The following is a 23,914-nucleotide window of genomic DNA, read 5'->3' as shown; positions in this document are numbered from 1 at the left end:
TAAAAAAATGATAAAAATATTCAAATTAAAAAATAGACTCATTTTTGTCATTACTATACATAATGTTAATAATATTATTTAAAATTAATATATAGATTTATTTTTTAAACGATTAGGTTTAAAATTATTTATTGTTATTATTTTATAATAGTTGATAATTAAAAAACAATTTAGTGATAAATTTTTATCAATTTTAGTCTTTACAAATAGAAAACTATTTTAATATATAGTTTATACCTGTATTTAAAAAACATTAGTTATTTGATAATTGCTTTAACAATATCTTCATTTAAAATGTTAAGTCACGGCATTACCTCTCCTTCAATCTCCTCAAACAAATGAATCAAATAATGTTTCATAAAGTATTTCAAACCATTTATTATTATTTATTCATATAATATAAACAACAAAATGAAATTAAAAACCCAAACATATTGTAATCATTGTTATACTGTTGGCAATGATTTTAATTTGTTTACAATTACGGTCTACTAAATAGTATTGAATTGAATTAATCAACACTTTTACCTCAATTGTGATACAAAATGGACATAAATATAGACAAGTGGTCAAACACAACACTATCGTTTCGTCCAAACCGTAATTGTGGCCAAAGTTAATATCATTGCATTGTTTTCAGACAAGAATATTCTTGTTTATAAAAATTTTATTAATTATATATAAATTCATTTTAAAATTGTTTTGGGAGTGATTTAAAAATTCAATGATCAACACTGAATTATTGTCGAATTTTTAACATTGATTTAAATTTAATGACAAATAAAAATAAAATTAGTAAAAATTTTAATAAACTTAGTAATAATACATATATGTATATAATTATTGAGTGATTCTAAGTCAACCAGTAGTTTATCTTTAAAAATTAATTTAACATTATTTTAACAATATGTATTTTAATATTGATTTATTGATAAATTATCCACATAAACCTTATTAGCACCAAATTCATAATTATTAACAATTTTGCTCAGTATATAAAGTTAAGCTCAGTTTTTATAAATATATAATGATATGACTATGCATTTATTATATACACAAATATGCCAATCATTGCTATAAAATAAATTAAATCAATAACAATTAATTAATAAAATCTTATTTTAATAAATTTGTTGTACAGTACTGTATAATAATAATGTGTATAAAATTCATAAATTTTATAACAAATATATTGTTTATAAATAAGAAACTAAAAACTATAAATAAGGTCTTAATTATGTAAAATATCTAAAGATTAATGTCGTCTATGAGATCGAGAACGGGATCGACTTCTTGATCGGGAACGAGATTTTGATGAACGGGAACTCTTTCTACTCTTTCTATGAGATGGCGGAGAACGGGAACTACTTCGTGAGCGCGACTTCGCTGATCTCTTTCTTTTGTGTGACTTCTTGTGCGATGAGGAGTGCCGTGACCTATGATGACTGTGCGATGACAACAATGACAAATCTTTTAGTGGTTTGTCTTTCACTATAAATGGTAAAAGGGATATATTTTTGGCTGACTCGAGGGCTTTAGGGTTTAGCAATGTTTCCGATAAGGAACTGTCACTACTTTTATCATGTATTGGACTGGAATTGGGTGAAGTGATAGCTGCTATTGTTGGTGAAAGTGGTGCACTATCTGTACTGGTTTTCGGCAATTCTGGTCCAAAAATACTATGTGTTTCACTTGTATGCGATTCAATTGATTTGATTTGCACTTTAGTTTGACTTTTAATTGAATTAAGGAATAGCGCAGCCTTTCGTTTGCGTTCTTCCTGTTTATCTTTTGTGGCCTTATCTCTGACGGCCTGAGCCAACATATCTTTGAGTGCGTTATCACTAGATTTTTTCGTATGAATACTTGAAGTACTTTCAGTATTAGAGGTTTGTTGGTCTTTATGTTTGGACAAACTCATTGTCGTCACCATTTTGTCATCGGTGACAATCGTTTGAACACTTGATTTATCTTTAAAGCTAATACTGAAACTGACGGGTGTTTTGTGTCGATTGGCATCACTTTTGTTTGTTTTTTTTTGGTTGGCCTTAACCTGAGCTATAGTTGCTTTCCTGTTCTCCTCTAAATAATATAATTTACGTCTAACATAGTGAGCGTGATATATGTGACCCGGATTTACAAAATCAAATCGTTTTTCTCCTAATTTCTTAATTGATAACTCAAATTGATTGCCATTGACGGACACTCTTTGTGCTAACTTTTCAATAATCTGTTCCGTTTCTTGGGGTGGGTTTGGCAGTAATGAAGACCAGGTATTAGTTGATGGAGTAATAACATTAACTTTGTCTTTAGTTTCATTACTTTGAGGTCTTTGAATATCATTTTCTTTTACATCAGATTTTATTTGTATAATAGGTTTCGATTGTTCGTCATCTTCTTCTTCTTCTTCTTCGACTTCTACATTGACTGGCATTCTATCCTTTAGACTTTTAAGAAGTTGTGAATAGATATCATTACTATTAACGGCTCGCAATAGATTTGGTATCTTAAACGTCTGTAGCTCTCGTGGTTTACCACCAGATGATCCCAATAGACTTGGATGCAGATAATGATCATCATCTGAATCATCAGAGTCTGATTCATCACTACTTTGTGTTTGTTTTGGTATATATTTTCCAGACTTAATATTATCTAAAATATATTTATAATATGGATATAAATTTGAATCAAATGACAAAAAATCAAAGTTTTTGTTTGTCGATAGTTTAGTCTTAAGGATTATTTCCATTTGCATTCCTTGTTTGCTCACAAAAAATGCTGTCTTTTCAATAATATTGTGTAACTTTTGACTTTCAGGCTGTGTTTGAATAAAATTAATAAATTATTAAATGTTTAGTTAAAGTATGTTAACGAACCAGTGGTGTGCCATCGGGCGGACATAACCCGGCGGGCAGTTTAAATCGATCGGCACTTTCACTCTTTGTTGAATTTTGTTGTTCATTGCATGTATTGGACTCATCTGTCGGCACATCGGCAGTGGTAAGACTTTGATCATAGTTATAGTTAATTGCATTATAACCGGAACCGTCAGCCAAAGCCAGATGCAAACGTTTTAGTTCTTCTTCTGTATAAAAATAAAACAATAACTCAAACGTTATCAACAAGTAATGACATAAACGACAAAAAATCAATACCGTGTTTATCTTCCTCGTCGTCATCCTTGAGGTCTATGTATCGTTCAATATCACACATTCGCTCCATTTCTAGCTCTTCTGTTGTAAACTGTTCCCAATTGTGTTTATTTGTGGCATCAAATTGGGATAAATCATTGAGATATCCTCTCACGTCAAACCTTTTGTCGGAAAAATACGGACAATCAATCGTTAGCTATAAATCGTTAATTTCAATCAAATTTCTTTGTTGTTGAAAAAATCGTCTAAAAACTTATTACTTTTCATTACATATAAAGCTATTCCTAAATCTGATCAAATAATTAGCGGAATGTTCAGTGATTTCGGGGGAAAAAATTGTGACAAAATTTTTATCTTTTTTCTCTTTGAATAAATAAAAATTTTGTTCGCAATAAATGATTTATCCGCTAATTAATAATTTTGATGAATAAATTAATCAATAATAATAATAATAATAATAATAATAATATATAAATACTGTAATAATAAAAGTGATAACAAATAATAAAACTTATGGTTTGATTTAATAAAAATGAGTCAATCATTTGTATTGCATTTTTGTAATGATATTCATACCAATCCTTCATGTAATTGAATATACTGTAAGGCATTTCCAATGGTTGCGACTGTTTATTATCATATGATATCATAACCACACAATCACTTCCTGAGTTTCGGTTCTTAAGAAAAGCGTTTTTTTAAAAAGTCAAACAAATAGCAAACAATTATATTTATATAATTGGTTTTCAAATCAAATCAATTGCTTTTTCTCTAATGACCCAAATATTTGATCATTTTTTTTGAAAGTGATTTTCAAACAAAACAACTGAAACAAAATAAATGAAAACAGTTTTGTGAACTGAAATATATGTCTTAAAGAGTTTTGTTTGGTTTGTTTGTCCACAAGAAATGGATTCAAATTAATCAAATTAATGCAATCAATCAATCAATCATTGGTAGCAATTTGATTGTCAATAGTGACGGACCTGTCTATCAGATGGTCTGAAGAGCCGTTCCAACCAATCAAATGCTGTCCGCTGTCTATCTCTTGGGCTTTACGGTCGTCGCGAAACAGTTTACACGAGTAGCCAAAGACAAACAGCTCGTCCAGTGTATCGTCAGTCTTGTGTTGTCCGCTGTTTGGCCTCTCGTAATGCGATGTCTTTCTGTGAGACCACAGGTGTGTCGGTTCCGAACCAATCGACTGAAACAATGAGTACGAACCGAACGCCGAGTCCGCGGACGCCGTCGTCGACTCCATCATCACTATCACCAACAGTTGGTCTCTCTTCAGATGGATTGGTCACCAAAAAACAAACTATCATTAAATGTATCGACACTTGAATTGATAAACACTTTGAAATGGATTCGCCATAATATCCACGCATTCATACATTACGTTAACAATTGAATCGTAAGTAAAGTTTGTATTGAATTTCATTTCATACCTAAAATTTTGTATTAATTTTTTGAAACAATATATTAATTGTTATATTAATTTGAAACAACAAATCTATTAGTGACCTAATTTGACTAATCAAACATCAGTTTTTTAACAAAATTTATTTTTATAAAATCTAAAAATACATTAGTAAAATAGATTACCTTAACAATAATAATAATTATTATTTAAAAATTTTATAAATTAAAAATATATAAAATATTTACCGTAGTATTAAATATAAGCACAAAATCATTTACAAAAAATTAATACATTTTATTATACGATTGCTTTTATACTATTTATTATATGATGAAACAATCGTATAATAAAATGTATTAATTTTTTGTTTGTTTGTAAATGATTTTGTGCTTATATTAATAGTAATAAATTATATTATATTTCTGCATTTATGTGCATTATTTTAGTTGTTATTTTAATTTTAATTTAACATTTTTTTAGAGATCAATGTCTTCATAATAATAACTCCATAAATAAAATGCAAAATATGGTGAAACAAATGCTGTAATAAAGTTTGACAACAAATTCACTGAATGATTGTCCAGTAATGCCTTTCCGCAGATATGCTTAACGTCGGGACCCTTCCTCTGGACTATCTTTTTATTTTTGGTGTTAAACCCAGAGTATTGAAGAGTAGCGCCTAATAATGAATCAATTATTGAACCAAAAAGTCCGGCAAATAGTCCAACAAGAAGTAGTGGCCACTGTTCAGGACTAGAGGCATACTGTTCACTATCACCATAACATATACGACATATCATATTTGTTAACATAAAACTTATTGAGACTACAAGTCCTCCCAAAGCACTGACAATTAGTCCAATTAGAGAAACCCCTCCATTAGTCCCTTTAGGAACACTTCTTAAAGTTGTTATCAAATATGGATTGCCATTTGATAGTACAGATCCCAATTCTGAAGCCCAGGTATCACCATTGGCACAGCACAGAGATCCTAAAACACCGATTGATAACCAGGAAAGGTTATAATCCGCTATAAAATCAATTGGTATTTCAGCGCTTCCGGTCTCCAAGTAATAAAAGAAAGCCAACTCCGCGGCCACCACTCCATTGGATATCACTTGAACCCAATTTCTTTGACCACCTTCTTTGAAATCATCTTCCAATTGACGTTTTATTTCATTTTTATATTTAGTGGCCACCGATGATGTAATGAAGAATGTCAGCAATGAAGCCGTAAAACATGAGTTACTTAATGATATGATAAATCCAATGATTAAGGCTTTAAATTAAACAAACAAATCATTGTTAGTATTAAATAATTATATTTTTGGTGATAATTGCAAAAACCTAATACAGCGCCAGTGAAAGACAAACTATTCTTATAAAATCCACTGAAGGATATAATAAATGGTAAGACAATTGAAACAATACATCTGATTGGTGTCGGACCACTGATCTCTGCAATTGACATCAATTTAGTCTAAAAAAACCGGTTATTAATGTTTTAGATGACAAACCATTTGAAGAGTAGATGAGTGATATAAACCACAAGATGAGTGCAATCGGCAATGTTATGGTCAGTAGTGTAGCTGCAGATATCAGCGACATATTAGTTGATCAGTTAGTTGACCATCAAATCAGATAATTAAACAGAAAATTAATTGAAAGTCACTTTTTTTAATTGCAATCAAAATATTATAAATGCTTTTTCAATGACTTTCTCGACAATGACTTTCATTTAATTGAAAATTAATTTATTTAATTAAAATTATATATTTATTCATATGATATGTGTATAGCAATAACTGCATTATAGACTGTATTAGTTGTTTAATTTGATAATATATTAAATTAATATTATATATAAATTTAAAAAATAAATAATATTAAGACACAAAATACTATGAGTTTAAGTTAAGAGTCAACTCATAAAACATGTTTTCAATCAATGTTTAGGTTATTTAAATGCATTACTATTTTTAAACACATATTTTCAATGTTTATAATTTATAAATATCTGTATACCTGTACTTACAATGTATTTGAAATTTTAATAGATTTTTATGTTATATCAATGTTATCAGTATTATTGTTATCAATATATACAGTACTTTTAATATGATTATCAACTTTTAAATAATCTTTATTTAATTATTATAGTTATAAATGTTATAAATGTTTTATCTGTATATTTATGGATTGTTAGATTTGATAGGATATTAGAATTCAATAATATTTTATAATTAAATACAATGACTCAAATTAAATTATAATATTAAAATTATCTTGATATGTACAATATGTACTAGTAAAATTTGATTGATTATATGATATATTCTAGTTGAAATATGTAGTAGCTAAATTCGATATATCTGGATACTTTTTTGAAATATTGTTTTTCAATGATAAAGCACATTTTATTTGAAAACAATATAAATAGAAACACATTAGAAAATATCACTAAATAATATAATTTAAGTTTAATTATCTGCAAGTAATACCTCCATGAGCTACATAACAGTTCTCTTTTACGAACACACATTTTTTTATACCATTCCCAATATGTATATTACCAAAATGGATAGTTGCAAATAAAATATTTTTACTCAATTCCATTGAGAAGTTATTTCCCAAAAAACCCAGTCTCACCTATTTTGAGTGATTTTATATAACAAAGTTTTTTTTTATTAAATTTTATTTAAAATAATTGTATATTATATTTATAGTTTGTTTATATAAATAATTATTCTATAAATAATAATAAATATGAAAATTTAAAATATACCAATAAATTATCGGCGATAGTAAAAAATTATTTTATTTAAAATATAAATGTTTAATAATGAAATATAAATACAAATTGATTATATATGGATACAAATAAATTTGTTGTTTCATTATCTTTTCCATCTAAATAAATAAAGAAAAATTAAATTATTAATTTTAATTAAAACAAAACTAAATAAATAAAAAGCAAAATAATTATAAAGATTACAATTTGAGGACTTTATCTTTGCCACCGCTGGCCACTCGTTCTCCGTCGGGACTCCAATCGATGGCATAAACTTCATCCGCATGTCCGGGTAAATCAATCATAAGTTTTTTGTCAATAATATCCCAAACTTTTAGAGTCGAGTCAGCGCTTCCACTCACTAGAAGTCGGTTGTCTGCCGACCAAGAAATTTGATAGACAGCCTTAACGTGTCCACGAAGTGATGTAATAAATCTGTGAATATATTATTAATTTAAATATTTTAAAAATAAATTCAATTTAAATAGTTAACTAACTTTCCGTTTTTTCCGTCCCACAGTTTAATTGATTTATCAAACGAAGCGCTTGCAATAATGCGAGCGTCGGGTGAAAACTTCACGTCATTTATCAGCTGTTGATGTCCTGTCATTCGTGATAAACATTTCTTATCTTTTTCGGGAAACCATAGAAACAAAGTGAAGTCATCAGAACCCGATACTAGCCGTTCGTTATCATTGCGTACTAATTGATACCGTTGTTTAGCATTTTTAACCATCAAATCAATATTTGTATTCAATTCAATCCTATCATTAGGAAAGGCCGGATCAAATGCAGCCGTTCTCATCACATAATCTGTAGACAGTGCTAATGTATTGACCCAATGAGCGTGTCCTTCAAGTGTCCGACAAAGGATACCCTAAAATTAAATTTAAGAGATTACCTCTATATATCAACCATTAAAATAGTGGACATACCGTATCGCTTCTCCACACTTTAACAGTTCTATCTTGAGATGCAGTGTATATAAGACCACTTCCACCCCATTTAACACACGTAACACTTTGCAAGTGTCCATTAATAGTGAAAAGTACTTTTTGAAGAACTGTATCCCATATTCTAACTGAACAGTCCTTTGAAGCGCTGGCCAAACGACGACAATCGGGATCACTAAACAAATTCAATCAATTAGTTTTGTAATTATTTGTCAATCAATTGTTATTTTAAACTTACAAATGAAATGGTTCCCAAGACATTGAGTTTACCCATTGTTTGTGAGCTGACAACGGACTACCAATTTGTTTACCTGTTTTTGGATCCCAAATATATATAATCCCACTTTTATCAGCGGAGGCTAATCGTTGGCCATTAGGAGACCAGGCTATGGCCAGGACCCAGTTTCGGTGAGCACTACACGTAAATTTTGGCGTTTCAGTGGTCACATCCCAAAAACGGACAGTAGTATCACCGGAACCGGAGGCTAAATGTGTTCCGTCGGGACTAAACTGTACAGATACGACAGCATCCGAGTGGCCGGCTATGGATGACGTGCATCGGGAGACGGCCTGCACGTGAAACACGGCCTGAGGGGCGCACACAATGTCCAAACATTTCTCAAACTCAAACAACGATGGATTAGATTCAATGGTTTGCTTAAGACTTTTTGTAATCTCGATGTCATTGGCAAAGAACAGATACGGCACTTGTTTTTCATTTTGAAGTAAAGCATTGCAAATAAGTTGCAATTTGTCTGAACTGATGTCCACCGGTATATCAAACGGATTACCGAATGATTCGTCCGACTCTGACTTCAGCTGAACCACTATTGTCTTCACCGAATCGTTCATCATTAGGTCTGGTCGTCGCAATACTTTTGATGATCTAAACTAAACTCAGATAATAATAATATTATCACCGATTTTATCACACAATTTGATTCAAGTCTATTAACATATGAATAACACGTGCTTTCAATGTCTCTCATGTGTTGTCTTTTAAAAGCCATTCAATCATTACGTAAGCGTTTGTTTACACTTTGTATTTGTGTTTGTGTTTAGCATAACATATGACACAATGTGTTTGCAAATTGAGTTCAATAATACATTTTTGTGTGTTTTTTATTAACAAAATTATTATGCATTCAATTGTTAGTAACACTTATGTTGTAATCAAACGCTCATTTAATTAACAGTTTTTATAAAACTCAATAACAATATATTGGCAATTATTAAACATATCTTTTAATAAATATTAATTTATTATTTAATGTAATTCACAAATTTATGTAAAAAATAGCCAAATTATAGTTCATTTAATTTAATTATTTATTTGTTTAATAATCTTATTTATTAAATAATTTTTGGTTTATAATTATTGTCGTAAACTATTTTTGATATATATTTATATAACAACGATATTAAACTGTATTACAATACTATATATACTGTACTATAACCGTAAAGTTTTTTTTGACAAACTTTTGATTGATATGTTTGTAATGTTTTTGTGATTTATATAGAAAATTGTTAATTTTATACAAAATTGTGTATAAATGTAATGTTTATTATTGAAACAGTGATTTGTATAAACAGTCGTTAATGTTATTCAAATAAATAATACAAAATAGATATTACTTTTAGTACATTATAGACATCAAAGTAGGCGTTTTATGAAAGATTTTTGAGGCTTTTTACAACCAATTTGCAAAACTGATTGTTTGTATATATAATAAATTTTAATCATTTATAAGTTATAATTAATGTTTTGTATAATTTAAAATTTTCAGTTAAAATCTTTACATCAAATTACACTTTTAAGTACAGTATAGTGTAGTATACTTTTAAAGCCTTAAAAAATAATTACTAAATGATCTGATAATGTCTTTAAGCGAATCTTTGAGGGAAAATCTTTGCAGTTTTTTTGAGTACAAGACACCAAAGATAGTCCACATTAAGAGCCGAAAAGTGGGAATTTTGAATCGTTTAATACAAGCCGTTATTATCTCATACATTGTCGGGTAGTTTCTGCTAAAAAAAATTATTTTATTTTTGCAAATCATATGCTAATTGTAAACAATTATTTATAATTAATTTCCATAAATAGTTTTATCCTTATTTACAAAAAAGGATATCAAGAGTTTTCGGGTGTCGAAAGTTCGGTGACCACTAAAGTCAAAGGAGTTTTATCCACAAGAAATTTAACACAAAATGATTTCAATGACAACTATATTGAGGATATGGATCTCTATGTAAGAATTTGGGACACAACTGATCTGGTGGTGCCGGCATCGGTATGAAACTATTATTATTATTATTTAAACTTTAAATTTTGAGATTTTTTTTTCTGAAAAATACTGAATGATATATTAGGAAAACGGAGCGTTTTTCGTGACCACAAATATGATATTAACACCAAACCAGTCACTGGGTGTCTGTCCTGAAGATGCAGATGTTTCTGACGCTGTCTGTGATCCAAACATAAAGGGTTTCTGTGACGACAAAGTTTTTCTATTAGGACACGGTTTGCAATATTTTATGATTTTTCATTAAATTATAATAAATATTATAATATTATGTATATTTAAAAGGTATTGCAACCGGAAAGTGTGTTAACTCAACACGAAAGGGTGTCTACACGTGTGAAATAGATGGCTGGTGTCCGGTCGAGAAAGATGACTATCCACTCAAAGACAACAAACCATTATTTACGGCAACAAAAAACTTTACGGTTTTGATTAAAAATAGCATTCGTTTCAGTGATTATAATATCAGAAGAAGGAATATCATTGAAATCGATAATTCATCTAAACTTAGAGATTGTACTTACGATCCGATTATGAATGCCGGATGTCCTGTCTTTGTGCTCAACGATATTGTTAGGTGGGCTGACCAGGACTACGACCAGATTTCACAATACGGTGGAGTCATTGGCATAGAAATCAATTGGGACTGCAATTTGGACTTTGATCTCAAATACTGTGTCCCAAAGTATTCGTTCAAACGTTTGGACGATCCGCACACTAGTATAGCTAAGGGCTGGAACTTTCGTTACTCCAACTATTATGACAATAACCGGCGCACACTATATAAGGCTACGGGTATTAGGTTTGTCTTATTAGTTAGCGGTTCGGCCGGAAAATTCAATTTTATACCTCTGGTCATAAAACTCGGTTCAGGACTTGGATTGCTCGCTATTGTTAGTCATTATACAGAATATTAAACTCTTAAACTTTATTAAACTGAAACAATTTAATTATATATTTTTTAGACAACAATTATCTGTGATATAGTTGTGCTTTATCTGAATAAAGGGGGAAAATATTATAAGGACAAGAAGTATCAATATGTGGAACAAGTGAACACTCAATATACGGTCTCAACTAATTGATTAAAATATTCATAATTTTTGTTAATTTTTTTTGTTGTTAAATTATAGGATATGATGGCAGCCAATCTAAGACAAAGAACTTCATCCGATGATCAACGAAGTAATAATTTTATGGACCAATGATTTGTCCAACAAATTTTAAATCATATTTTGATATAAATTAATATATTATAAGATAAACAGTATATTTTTAAATACTGGTAATTTAAATTACTAGTCATTAACGTAATTATGGAATTCATAGTATATGTAAAGTGTTTGACTTTTTTTAATTAACAATTAATTAACAAATATTATTTATCTTATATTGTACTGTACTTTACTGGTATTTATACAGTATTATACTACTAATGTATAATTGGTTTATATTACAATTATATTGATATTATTGAAATTATTATATAACTTGAAATTTTCAATTTTATTATACAGTATAATTACAAATAAAAATTTTAACTAATTAAAACTATAGATAGTTAAAGAAATGTTTCAATATTTAGTGTTAATTTAATATCAATAGTTTTGTTAAAAAATAGATTATAAAATAATTATATAAAATAAATAAAATATGATATTTTTCAACAATTTACTCTAAAGCTAAATCCATTCAATGATTTATACATATATTGAAGTTTTTTAAATAAATAAAATAAAAGTTTCAAAGCGAGTGATAAATCATATTTAGATGTAAAGTGAAAGTCATGAAAAAACTGGTAAAACATATGCTTATTATGTATTGCATTGAATTTTAATGTTTATTTGCCATACATTACAATACAAACATTTTGACGACGACTTAGTTATAGTTGTATATGATATACATTACAGTGATATTAACAAACATTTATATCCATTGACGTGTAATTTGTATTGTTTTTAAAGTTAAAACATTTGATTATATAGTTATTTGAATGCAATTTAATACTAAATGACAGCCAATTGTTGACATATTTGATCCATCGATAAATCTTTTGTATTTACTTTGTTTTGATCACCGGTCACTATCTTCACCCAATTATGGATCAATTTACTATTTTGATGTTGTTATCATTTTCCATGCTTTTCGGCAGTTACTTTTCGGGAACCATTCCTCTGGTGTTTAATTTTTCGGAGGTATGTTATCTTATTTGATAATAATGTCACCATTTGGTCATATATGAAGTTGTATTTTGATTCAATATGTTGTTTATCATGATTAGGACAGAGTCAGACTGTTGACGGTTCTGGGATCCGGTATTTTAGTGGGCACTGCCCTCAGCGTTATAATACCCGAAGGGGTTAACACATTGTACACATCATCACACGGTTTAAAACCAATTTGTTTCACTAAAATGAAATGTCAAAAACAATTATCTTATGTCCAGAATTTCACGCTCATCTCAAATCAATGGCCACTAATCAGACCCGAACTGAAGACAACCCACATTCAGTTATTGGCCTGACTTTAGTAACGGGTTTTGTGTTGATGTTATTGATCGACCAGTTCTCTAACCGACACACAACTCCTTCCAACACTTATGTGTCACTACAAAGTGGTCTGTTATACACACAAACAAATTATATGATATGATATACTTATGGTAAACAATGTTTTTATCAATTTATAAGAATTGGCCGAAAACGGCGATAGTTTATCTAAATCTGTGATTCCCAAGAGATCTTCAAAAATAACGGCAACCATTGGTTTAGTGGTTCATTCTGCCGGTTAGTAATTTTTGATTACCGGTCACTATCTTCACCCAATTTATTTTCGATTATACATAAAATTATTCAATTAGCCGACGGTATTGCGTTGGGAGCGGCGGCCACCACATCTCATACCGACGTAGAGATGATAGTATTTTTGGCTATAATGCTGCACAAAGCACCGGCAGCTTTTGGTTTGGTCACATTCCTGATGCACGAAGGACTCGAACGATCTAAACTACGCAAACATTTACTTGCGTTTTCATTGAGTGCACCGATAGCTGCATTTATCACATTTTTCGGCATCAGTCAGGGCGCCAAAGAAGCCCTTTCCGACTATAACGCCACAGGTTTGACATAATTTTTTATTTGTAATTACCGTAATATTTGACTAAATGTTATTCATGTCATCAATTTAAACCATAGGTATAGCAATGTTATTTAGTGCCGGCACTTTTTTATATGTGGCCACTGTTCATGTATTACCTGAGATAACACAACACCAACACTTAAAAATTACTGAACTTTTAGCTTTAATATTTGGCTCTTTTATACCATCTTTATTGACTGTTAATCATCATCATTAATGGTATATAAATTTATTGTTAAATAGTTTATATAAAAATAATTTATTTTGTGAATTGTTTGACTGTATGGAGTCAACCAACAAACAAAACGAAAACAAAAAGAGATTTATTAATTACGATAAGTTATACCATACATGTCTCCGAAGTTGTCTGTGATATATGTCCCATCAAATCCATGTATTGTGAACGACTCTTCTAACAGTCTTCGCCATAAGTGATTCATCAGTTCCAAAGACATGAGGTATAGACAAAGTTTGAGATTAATTGTTATAATTGAAGAAGAATGTCATTGAAAAAAGTTCACACAATAATTGTATAATAATTTATGACAAAAAAAACAGAGAATGTCATGAAAAGGACATTCATTATACGGCAATAAATCATTTATTTGAAAAAATCAATTAAAACGTTGTTTAATAAATCAAAATAAATAAAAAATACTTTTTTTCTATGACTTAACGTATGAAATTGATAAATATATTTAGGGAATAATTTTAAATATTACGATAAAATTGAAAGACTGCAGCACTCAATACAATAACAATAGTGATTGACATGAAATTAAATTTAGTGAATGTGTTGAATAAATATCTCAAATCAAACATTTTGCTAAATAAACCAACATTTCTACTATTTTCTGCTTTTTGTCTTAATTTCTTTGCTCTCTCTTGAGCTCTAATCATATCATTTGGCGGATATCGTCGTATCAGATCCATGGCTGACTCAATCAACATTTCAATTGGCAGTTCTTCTGTTTCTGGAATACGAGTTAGAAACTGGTGTACAGATGGCATATCACAGTCGGTGTCGAGAATCTGATTTTGTTTGTAGAGAAGTATAGCAACTGTTAGATAGAATGGCATTAGACTGTGACTGACAAGAAAAAAGTCAAAGAGTCGGGTGACGTCTTCATAAGTGGGCAATACATGACTGAACCAAGTGATGACCCAACTCAGTGCAAAGATTGTTCCCACTTCTGATCTCTCCAAGTGTTCACTCAATGTCTTGTTCTCCTCTCTGACCACAATCGGTATTATATCCAACAAGTCCTGAGTTTTTTCCATAGTCTTCTCCATATATACTCTGAAATGTGTTTTCGACAATTGGTTCACCACATAGAAAGCCATTTCTTCGCCCAATACCATCAGGAATGTCACACATATGTCATGATATCCCTGAAAGTAATTCAGATCTGGATTTTTGATTAGAACTCTCATAATCAGCCGAATCAGTGAGTCTTGCATTGATATCCTTTGATTAGTGTCTATAGAGGGCGGAAATCGCTTCAGAGATCTGTTGACATCCATAACCACCTGATTATAAAAGGGATGACTTTCAATGGTGTCTGTGTCAGGTCGAGGACTCGTCCCAATCACCGATAATTTGCTCACTTTTGGCCATATCTGTTGGCGCAGACTATCGTTAATAAAGCCGTCGGCAGTTTTGGCCAATCGTCTCAACGCTTTAGTGTCCGACAGCTTAAGACTTGTTAACACCTGAGACATCTGCTGAACCTCATTGTCAGACAAATATACAAAATGATTGTCATTATTGTCGTCTTCATTATCACTAATATTGGAATCAAACTCTTCATCACTTTGATCATCACATTTGTCTTTTAGCGATGACTTATCCACACAATTGTCGACAATTTGTTTCATTGTTTTTATGACATAAACCAACAAAACATCAATTAAAACAATGGATTCAATTGAAACCTAATTAATACATAAATTTAATTAATTAATAATTATTACAATTTTCATTTGTAATCACTGTTTACGTTGTAATCACTCAATAATGCAATGCATAACATATTAGATATTTTACAAAAATTATACAATTTTTTTGAACCCCTTTTAAAAATAAGTTATATATAAATTGCAATAATTATTAACAATACATTAGACCCCTATTGAAGTAACAGTTATTATGAATTGTTTATTTGAACACATGATTGATATAAAATGTGTTTTGAAAAGTGTTAAATGTATGATATGTTAGGTTAAGTGACTGTATATTGTTTAAAGTATTGTCAATTGATTATCCAAATTGTGTATAACCTAACATAAAATATCCCTAACTTTTTAAATACTAGTCTAAATAAATACACACAAATCTATAGATATATGAGTTGTCAATACTATTAAAGGTATGTCTCAGGGAAAGCTCAAAGTTAAGGCCAAACTGCCCGCTAATGCCAAACAACATTCAGTCCATAGGGGGTCCAATCGGGTCAACAAATGTATGGTTTTTAAAAATTTAATTATAACTGATATTTGTTTTGACATTTGTTTGTCATCAATGACAAAGTCATAGTAATATATATTTATTTATTTATTGTCTAATTCTGTCGACAGCACCGAAAAAGCAGAAGAAACTGACGAAGAATCAAATGCTACAGAAAGAGGTGACAAAAGCGATCCGTAAGAACATAGAGGATGAGTGCAGAGCTAAAGCCGATAACGACGGCAAACAAATCGCCACAACTAGTGGTCAGAAAAAATAAATAATTATTTGTGAAAAAAATATTTCAAATCAATAATTCATTTATCATATGATTTATTTTCTGTCAAATAAAAAAATGATTATTTTAATAAAATTATGTGTAATTTATTTTTTATTTAATTTATTTTCTCATTAATTCAGTAAATATTAAATATAATAATTCAGATGAAAAAACAGTATATTTGTATTTAAATAAGTTTTTAAATTAAATTATTTAATGTATTTTGCAAAACTAAATTTTTTTATACTAAAAAATTGGTTTTATGTTTATTAGTTTTTAATTTTATTAAACATTGAACAACACATATAAAAAATTATTTTATATTTTATATTTTATATTAATACAATAAAAAAATCTACATATTCTTAGCTTTAAAACTGAAACCTATTAATAACATGTTAAGAGTATAACAGTTAGACTGTTAGAGTATAAATTATATATTTAAAGATTAATTTTTATGCCAAAATTTAGACCTTATATTTGTATAATAATAATAATTATAAGGAAAGTATTTAAGACAAAAGTCTAAAATCAATTTCAAATTTAAGATAATATTAATTATATATATATTGTATAAATTTATTTACAAACAAATAATTACTTTGTCTTCACAATAAATTTATATTAAAAATTATTTTTTTAATTATGAATTTGCATAATTAAATATTTTAAAATTAATGTAACAACAAATTCAATTCAAAGTTTGGGTCAAATGATTGTTTAGCTGATGGCATAAGTTTTATATATTTCATTATAAATAATTTTATTGTCAATTAATATTTTGTGTGATTTGTGTCATTCATCACTAACTTATAAAAACTATTGAATTAATAAACAAATTACTATAAATACTAAACACAAAACATTAGTAAAAATAGTTTATATATAAGTTATAAATAGGTTATAAATACACTATTATTATATAAGATATAATTTATAATAATAATAATAATTGTTAATACCTTTAAAAATTGTGCCCAAAGTGGGCGTAACTCCACATTAAGCCGTTTCCGCCCACTTTTGTTTACAAAACATCAACTGTAGAGTGAGTTTCAAATTGATAGACATTTGACAACAAAAGGCATACATCCGATTATGACCACCGATGACCAGACAATGAAGTCATTCACAAACAATAAGATTGATCCACGACTTTGTTCCTATCGATTGGGTAACAAAATTCGCAGAACTATTAAAAAGGCGATCGAAGTGGACGCCGAAGACAACGACCAATTGAAGTACTCAATCAATGAATTGAGGAAAGCCGTGGACACCGAGGATGACAACAAACAGCTCATCACTTACGACACATTATCATCAATTCATAAATATCTGCAACGAATTGATTCCAATTATGATTTATTTTTTTATCAATTTCTCGATGAATGCAAAGTTATTTTACCACAATCTCGAAAGGTTTGGCTTCAATTAGTGTCACTTTTTGTTATAAACTATATTTATTTATTTTTTTTTATTTAATCTCAAGAACAAAGAACTTGAAGAGCGATTGATTGAACTGAATTGCAAACAATCGGTAAAAGATTACAAATCGATGACCACATCGATGGGTGGCATCAGTTCAGACAAAGAGAGTGCTTCTAGTTTTTCATTGGGCTATGAATGTAAGTCATGTGCAGTATTGTTATCTAATGAACATTAAATTCATGTCTTAAATAACTGATCCAACAGTCCGTCAAATGCGTCCGACTCTCATAGCTGTGTTCAACGCTTTTCTCACAATTGGTGGCACTTTTATCTTCGTCTACAAAGCTGTTGAATATTCTCTTCCGGAACCACACATATCCACTGTATTATTCAATAAAATATCACCATTTGTGGCCATAAGATTAACATTTTAATTATCATTAATAGCAGGTCTTAAGCGGTTTATTTGGTGCAATGATCGTAGCCGTGGCTGAAATGTATTTTTTAGTTAGAATTATCTAATCTATGATTTGTTAACATTTTTGTTTAGATTTTATTTATTTGTTATCTTAAGATAGTTTATATACAATAATCGGAAACATTATGAATAAACATTTTATATTTATGACAAAAATACTCGTTTCATCAATAATTTAATGGATTCATTGGATGAGTCTTAAGCTCATGTGGTCATCATCTGGAAGACCATTAGACGACTCATTGCTGAATAGTTCAACCGGAACTGTCAGTGGAGTCTTCTCTGGCATTAGCATTGCCGACGGCTGTCTTCGCGACTCTAAATGACGTTCCAATTCTTCCGATGTCATGTGACCATCAATTGTACTGTTGACCGATGTTTTCGATGACAGCATTGGTGTCATCATTGATGAGGTAATGGTTGAGGTAATCTCATTCTTAAACAATGGTGTTGTAGCAGTTGAAATAGATGCAGAAGTCATCGGATGATCCACTTGTATGGCCATCGACTGTGATTTCGATGGCTTTCCAGTGGAACTACTTCTCGATCGTGAAGAAGATGGTTGAGTATTTGTTTTCTTCTTTCTCGAAGAACTCGTATTAATTGGTGAATCATTTGAAACGGATTCTATTTTCTTCTTCTTTGTGTCCATTTTTTTCAATTCAATCTCTGAATCACTGGACTCAGTATTATCCGAGTCAGAAGTGGACGACTCGATCTTCTCGTATTGAAGAAGTCGGTCCAACAAATATGATTTGTCTCGACTCACCTGAAGTAATTGTCGCTCAGCTTTATTCAACTCTTCTGTGTAGTACTCATTCTCCTGAAGACGAGATAAATATATTTTTAGAAAATCAAATGAAAAATTGGTTACTCAAGAGATTTGTGACAAATTCATTGTTTAATTACATAAATCAATAGTTTGAGTTTCCTCTTCAGATGGATGTACTTCTGTTTGTAATCTATTTTGCTGTTCACACGATTATCGTCACAGATGGGCATCACTGGTGACAGATTTAGTCGCTGAAGAGGTGGTCAACAGTGATATCGATAATAATAATAATAATAATAATACTGTTGTTGTGGTAAACAATAGTCAATACAAATGTATTATGAATTGAAAGTCATTGACAAACATAACGTCAACAAAGCATTGAGTGCTTTAAATGTATTGCAAATGTGTTATCATTTGATGAGTGCATGCATTCAATGCATTGATTCAACGAAAACGTGTTTTTCAAATGAGATACCAATTGAATGATTACATTGAATGAGTCGCTTATATAATAATAAGAAGAAAATAAATTATAATAAAAATTGATTTACATTTTTCATTGTAAATATATTTATTTCAAATATTTTATTATAATTAATAAATTGATTACTATTTATATATAATAATAGCTAAATTTAATGTTATTATATAATTGTTGCTACAATTGATTTATTAGTGCCATTCAAGTGTTGACATCCAAGTCATGACTGTATTGAACATAACTATCGCTTAATAAATAAATAATCAAATGATTTGTTGTTTTTCTAATTAAATTTCAAATAATTTGTTTTTTATATTTAATACCTATTATACAGTATATGATATATAATATAATTTTTATGTCTATTATTGAGTCATATAAAAGTGTCGCTAAGTTTCAAAATAATAGCCAATCGTTTACCGAAATGATGGCCAGAAATGCCGAGATATCGCACATCAATGAGCGCCGACTTCGGCCCATATATGGTATGACTTATTGTTTGATTTATCACTTTATTTGGTCCATTCATTTGCATTGAATTACTTTACTTTAAATAAATTTAAGGAAATAATGTTAATGACTAAAATTTTTATTGAATAAGATTATAGTTAATTAGAAACTTATTTTTAAAATATCTTTAATTTTAAAATAATTTTTATACGATATCTACTGTTGACCACAAATGTCATGTGTGTATTGTATTTGTTTAACAGATTGTTTAGACAATGGCAACAACAAGAAAGCCCTTCAAGAGGCGGATAAAGTGCTGAAGAAACAGAAAGACTTGACTTGTGCTAAGGTTTTGAAGGCATTGGCACTATTAAGACTCGGCCGACAGGAGGACAGTCTTCAGATCCTTTATGACGTGCATTCAGAGTCACCGATTGAAGACTCGACACTTCAAGCGATGACTATTTGTTATCGAGAACTTCACAAAAGTATTGGATTTTATAATTTCTAAATTTTAAAACAAATTTAATTTTATTTTTGCTTTTAGTTGATCTGATAGCTGACGCCTACGAGAATGCCATCAAAAAGGATCCGAATAATGAAGAACTTCATTCGCATTTGTTTATGGCTTACGTCCGGTTAAGTAATTACAAGAAACAGCAAATGACAGCAATGGGTCTCTACAAAATCAAATCTAAGAATCCATACTATTTTTGGGCGGTTATGAGTATACTAATGCAGGTTTGTCTGAAATCTAAATATTTTTGTTTAAAACTATAACATTGAATTGAAGTAATAATATTGAATGACATTTTGACCATCAATTAGGCGATAACTTCTAAAGACCAAAGTATAACTCAAAAGATAACACTTCCTTTGGCTGAGAAGATGTGTCAAAAATTTGCCGACGAAAATAAGATTGAAGCCGAAGCTGAGGTCGAGCTCTATCTATTGATTCTGGAAAAGCAAAAGAAATACAACGAAATGTTAGCACTTATTGATAGTCCTATTGGCGCTAAACTTAACAACAATTTAGGTTTTATAACTAAGAAAAAGGCAGATCTACTGAAACATTTAGAGCGATATGAAGAGGCGTTTGAAACTTATAAACAATTGATAGACAATAATATCGATCAAATGGACTACTATTCAGAGATCATTAAATTAGCAGTTATTTTAGATGATGAGTTGGATAAAAAACTAAATGGAGATCAAAAACATTGCTCATCACATAATCTATCATTAGTTTTAACATTTATAGAGGAATGTATTCAAAGGGGAACTGATGGTTCGACCACAAGTCATCGATTGAGAAGTCCTTATTTAGCAAAAATGGATTTGTTTGATATCTTAATTAGAAGACAACAATCTCAGGGAGACGTCGACCATCTAATCAAAAGAGTTGCCAAATCAATGACTGATCTTCTTTTTGAATATTTTGTTGATTTCGGCACAAAACAAGCCATTATGTTTGATATCATCTATGTTTTAGATAAATCTTTTTTATCTGATGAGGAACTACAAAATGTAAGACTTAACTAAAAATACACATTTTTTTAAAGTTTAAAAAATATTTTTTTCTATAATTGAATTTATAGTTAGTTCTTCAGATGAGACAATCCATTAGTGATGTGTCCAATGATTACAACGAATTGAAGTCATTACACAAACACATAGTTTGTCACTATATTTGCCATTATTTGGGACAAAACGATCAGTTAGATAGAGAAAGTCGACTCAAACTCGTCAATCATTTGAATGAGTGCTACAAAAACTATTACAAGAACATTGTTTCCATAAGTGAAATCACGCCAACAGAGCAACAGCCAACTGATCCCTACGCTATTCTTATGGCAAATATATTGTTTTTAGATAAAGATTTAGACGACTCCTTAATTAGTCAAACAGTTGTAATACTTGAAAAAGTTTTAGCCAGCAGTCCGTCTAATTTCTACATTAAGTTAATGTTGATTAAGTTATACAATACAATGGGCGCTGTCGGTGCTAGTCATACGCTAATTGAGTCGTTGGACATCAAACACATCATGTATGACACGTTGGGCTACCTGTTTACCAGTAAAATGGTTACCGGCGCTCATTTTACTGCCAGTTCCCAATTGTTAGGACATATGCTTAAGTTTTATTCGGCTAACTTTAAAGATGTAAGTTTTTTTACCTTTAATTACTTTAGTAATAATAACTATATTAATACTATTTAATTAATTTAATTATTATATAATATTAATAATGGTTTTTCAGACTCTGGAGTATCTGATATCATGTTATAAATACGGATCGTTTACTAAAGTTGAAGAGATTCTCAATCTAAGAGAAAGACTTAACAATTCATTGCAATATTGTTTGTCAGCCGTCGAGCGCATGATTTTGGATCTCATTTTAGAGCCTAAAAAGTAAGTTTTATTTTAATATAAAATTATTTTTTGTTTTTTAATAAAAACAACGAATTTTTTTGTTTTTTAATAAAAACAACGAATTTTTTTGTTTATTCAGTCACACGTCTACTGAAAATATAATCAATTATATGGAGATTGACGTCGAAAACGATAAGTTTGTTTGGAGTGATATTTGCGACAATCGTGACTTTAGTGTCATAAACAGTTACCACCAAAACAAAGAAAAATTGTTGAAAGAGAAACAAATGCAAACATTTAATGATGAAATATTGTGGCTTAAGATTAGGAATCTATTAATCCGAGTAATTGCTTCCTCACATAATCTCAATTCAGACGTTGTCATCAAAAAAGAGACGACAATCACTAATAACACTGTAGTTGACGGCCAAACAAATGGCACTTTAAAGCGAAACTCAGCGGATGTTTTGAGTAATCTCTCGCTTAAGTTTAGAGATTATATCGATTGTATGCACTCATCAAAGTTTGCCGATTCATTGGTAAAATATTTTCGTATATATTGTTGAATTGTATTAACATTAACATTGTGTTTAGGTTTCACTTGAAGGCCCACATCAATCACGAATTGTATCGTTTAGTAAATTTAATTATTTTGAAGTACTAATTACTTTGATTGACTTTATTATTGCCGTCAATAATGATGCAAAAGAAGATGCCTTTACCACTGATGTCAAGTCAGCCGATATTTTTTCTTCTATTGTAAACTCATTAGAGAATATGACATCAAAGACAACAACTTTGCTATCGATTCAGACAACTCTGGAACAGTTGACTAATATTGTAGAAACACTCAGTATTTCTATTATATTTATGGGAATCTGTCAGTCAATAATGAAATCCAAAATGAATATTTCAAATAAAAAAATTAGACGTAAAAAGGACACCACAGGAACCGCTGATGACATTATCAACTCATACGTCAAGACATATGTCTCATTAGTTTCAAAGTTTGAAGAGTCGGCTCAACGTCTCGACAAACTAATTAAAACATTGAATATTAGTTCAGTCTTTTCTGAGCGTTTCAGTAGTTGTGAAATAACGGTTTGTTATATCATTAAACAATAATAATAATAATGATTTCTATTAATTAGTGTATAATTTTATATAGGATTCTGAATCAATTGTCGACAAAATCAAAGATAATGTTACCAAAAGTTACAATCAATCGATTAAGGAGTTGTCAACACTTATACAAAATAAGATTTTATATTTACATTCATTACGATTGTGAAAACCTTTTATAAGAGTATATAAACTAAAGGGTTGATTGCCTTATATAATAATTTAACAAATAACTTATTATTATACAGTCTAAAAAAAGTTTATATATATATATAGCTAAATATTTTATGTGACACTTTTATAAATTAAATTAATTAAA

General features: G+C 29.6%; 10 protein-coding genes across 11 annotated transcripts; 5 read left to right on the top strand and 5 right to left on the bottom strand.

Annotated features, from left to right (window-relative positions):
- Positions 1-1,176: 1,176 nt before the first annotated feature.
- Positions 1,177-4,555, bottom strand: LOC128965458 (splicing factor, suppressor of white-apricot homolog). 2 transcript variants are annotated; one of them, XM_054312162.1, is made up of 4 exons: positions 3,729-4,132; positions 3,156-3,313; positions 2,877-3,085; positions 1,177-2,818 (listed from the first exon to the last, which is right to left on the bottom strand). In XM_054312162.1, exons 1-4 carry the CDS (start codon positions 3,800-3,802, stop codon positions 1,256-1,258), a joined length of 2,004 nt encoding a protein of 667 aa, XP_054168137.1. In that variant the 5' UTR covers positions 3,803-4,132; the 3' UTR covers positions 1,177-1,255. The 2 variants fall into 2 exon arrangements, with proteins under 2 accessions (XP_054168137.1, XP_054168136.1); XM_054312161.1 differs by lacking the exon at positions 3,729-4,132 and adding an exon at positions 4,139-4,555 and having other exon boundaries at positions 1,178-2,818.
- Positions 4,556-5,051: 496 nt separating this feature from the next.
- Positions 5,052-6,298, bottom strand: LOC128965554 (transmembrane protein 19-like). Its single transcript, XM_054312259.1, has 3 exons — positions 6,093-6,298; positions 5,923-6,033; positions 5,052-5,854 (listed from the first exon to the last, which is right to left on the bottom strand). The coding sequence occupies exons 1-3, from the start codon at positions 6,181-6,183 to the stop codon at positions 5,052-5,054; spliced, it is 1,005 nt and encodes a 334-aa protein (XP_054168234.1). The 5' UTR covers positions 6,184-6,298.
- A 1,077-nt stretch (positions 6,299-7,375) lies between these two features.
- On the bottom strand, positions 7,376-9,560 carry LOC128965460 (notchless protein homolog 1-like). The gene is made up of 5 exons (XM_054312163.1): positions 8,558-9,560; positions 8,302-8,494; positions 7,864-8,243; positions 7,571-7,801; positions 7,376-7,485 (listed from the first exon to the last, which is right to left on the bottom strand). The coding sequence occupies exons 1-5, from the start codon at positions 9,172-9,174 to the stop codon at positions 7,473-7,475; spliced, it is 1,434 nt and encodes a 477-aa protein (XP_054168138.1). The 5' UTR covers positions 9,175-9,560; the 3' UTR covers positions 7,376-7,472.
- A 359-nt stretch (positions 9,561-9,919) lies between these two features.
- LOC128965461 (P2X purinoceptor 4-like) lies at positions 9,920-11,837 on the top strand. Its single transcript, XM_054312164.1, has 7 exons — positions 9,920-10,038; positions 10,110-10,340; positions 10,427-10,613; positions 10,693-10,843; positions 10,911-11,518; positions 11,591-11,695; positions 11,759-11,837. The coding sequence occupies exons 2-7, from the start codon at positions 10,201-10,203 to the stop codon at positions 11,831-11,833; spliced, it is 1,266 nt and encodes a 421-aa protein (XP_054168139.1). The 5' UTR covers positions 9,920-10,038; positions 10,110-10,200; the 3' UTR covers positions 11,834-11,837.
- A 661-nt stretch (positions 11,838-12,498) lies between these two features.
- LOC128965463 (zinc transporter ZIP9-like) lies at positions 12,499-14,459 on the top strand. Its single transcript, XM_054312167.1, has 6 exons — positions 12,499-12,823; positions 12,910-13,015; positions 13,075-13,245; positions 13,319-13,414; positions 13,489-13,746; positions 13,823-14,459. The coding sequence occupies exons 1-6, from the start codon at positions 12,728-12,730 to the stop codon at positions 13,981-13,983; spliced, it is 888 nt and encodes a 295-aa protein (XP_054168142.1). The 5' UTR covers positions 12,499-12,727; the 3' UTR covers positions 13,984-14,459.
- Positions 14,460-14,467: 8 nt separating this feature from the next.
- Positions 14,468-15,786, bottom strand: LOC128965462 (TBC1 domain family member 20-like). The gene has a single exon (XM_054312165.1). The coding sequence runs from the start codon at positions 15,642-15,644 to the stop codon at positions 14,478-14,480; it is 1,167 nt and encodes a 388-aa protein (XP_054168140.1). The 5' UTR covers positions 15,645-15,786; the 3' UTR covers positions 14,468-14,477.
- Positions 15,787-15,930: 144 nt separating this feature from the next.
- LOC128965465 (uncharacterized) lies at positions 15,931-16,582 on the top strand. The gene is made up of 2 exons (XM_054312169.1): positions 15,931-16,228; positions 16,344-16,582. The coding sequence occupies exons 1-2, from the start codon at positions 16,138-16,140 to the stop codon at positions 16,490-16,492; spliced, it is 240 nt and encodes a 79-aa protein (XP_054168144.1). The 5' UTR covers positions 15,931-16,137; the 3' UTR covers positions 16,493-16,582.
- Positions 16,583-17,496: 914 nt separating this feature from the next.
- LOC128965464 (uncharacterized) lies at positions 17,497-18,439 on the top strand. Its single transcript, XM_054312168.1, has 4 exons — positions 17,497-17,908; positions 17,979-18,114; positions 18,182-18,300; positions 18,365-18,439. Exons 1-4 carry the CDS (start codon positions 17,588-17,590, stop codon positions 18,437-18,439), a joined length of 651 nt encoding a protein of 216 aa, XP_054168143.1. The 5' UTR covers positions 17,497-17,587.
- Positions 18,440-18,513: 74 nt separating this feature from the next.
- On the bottom strand, positions 18,514-19,508 carry LOC128965351 (INO80 complex subunit E-like). Its single transcript, XM_054312027.1, has 2 exons — positions 19,305-19,508; positions 18,514-19,218 (listed from the first exon to the last, which is right to left on the bottom strand). The coding sequence occupies exons 1-2, from the start codon at positions 19,395-19,397 to the stop codon at positions 18,580-18,582; spliced, it is 732 nt and encodes a 243-aa protein (XP_054168002.1). The 5' UTR covers positions 19,398-19,508; the 3' UTR covers positions 18,514-18,579.
- Positions 19,509-20,008: 500 nt separating this feature from the next.
- Positions 20,009-23,843, top strand: LOC128965596 (N-alpha-acetyltransferase 25, NatB auxiliary subunit-like). The gene is made up of 9 exons (XM_054312309.1): positions 20,009-20,136; positions 20,365-20,589; positions 20,649-20,842; positions 20,930-21,628; positions 21,700-22,263; positions 22,361-22,512; positions 22,613-23,012; positions 23,068-23,574; positions 23,642-23,843. The coding sequence occupies exons 1-9, from the start codon at positions 20,010-20,012 to the stop codon at positions 23,762-23,764; spliced, it is 2,991 nt and encodes a 996-aa protein (XP_054168284.1). The 5' UTR covers position 20,009; the 3' UTR covers positions 23,765-23,843.
- Positions 23,844-23,914: the final 71 nt, after the last annotated feature.

Source organism: Oppia nitens, unplaced genomic scaffold (assembly GCF_028296485.1).
Source record: "Oppia nitens isolate AA-2021 unplaced genomic scaffold, nextdenovo-longstitch-racon4-pilon3 scaffold17_pilon_pilon_pilon, whole genome shotgun sequence".
NCBI classification, from domain to species: domain Eukaryota; kingdom Metazoa; phylum Arthropoda; class Arachnida; order Sarcoptiformes; family Oppiidae; genus Oppia; species Oppia nitens.
The sequence above is the reverse complement of the archived record's forward strand: the minus strand, read 5'-3'. Positions and strand labels throughout refer to the sequence as shown.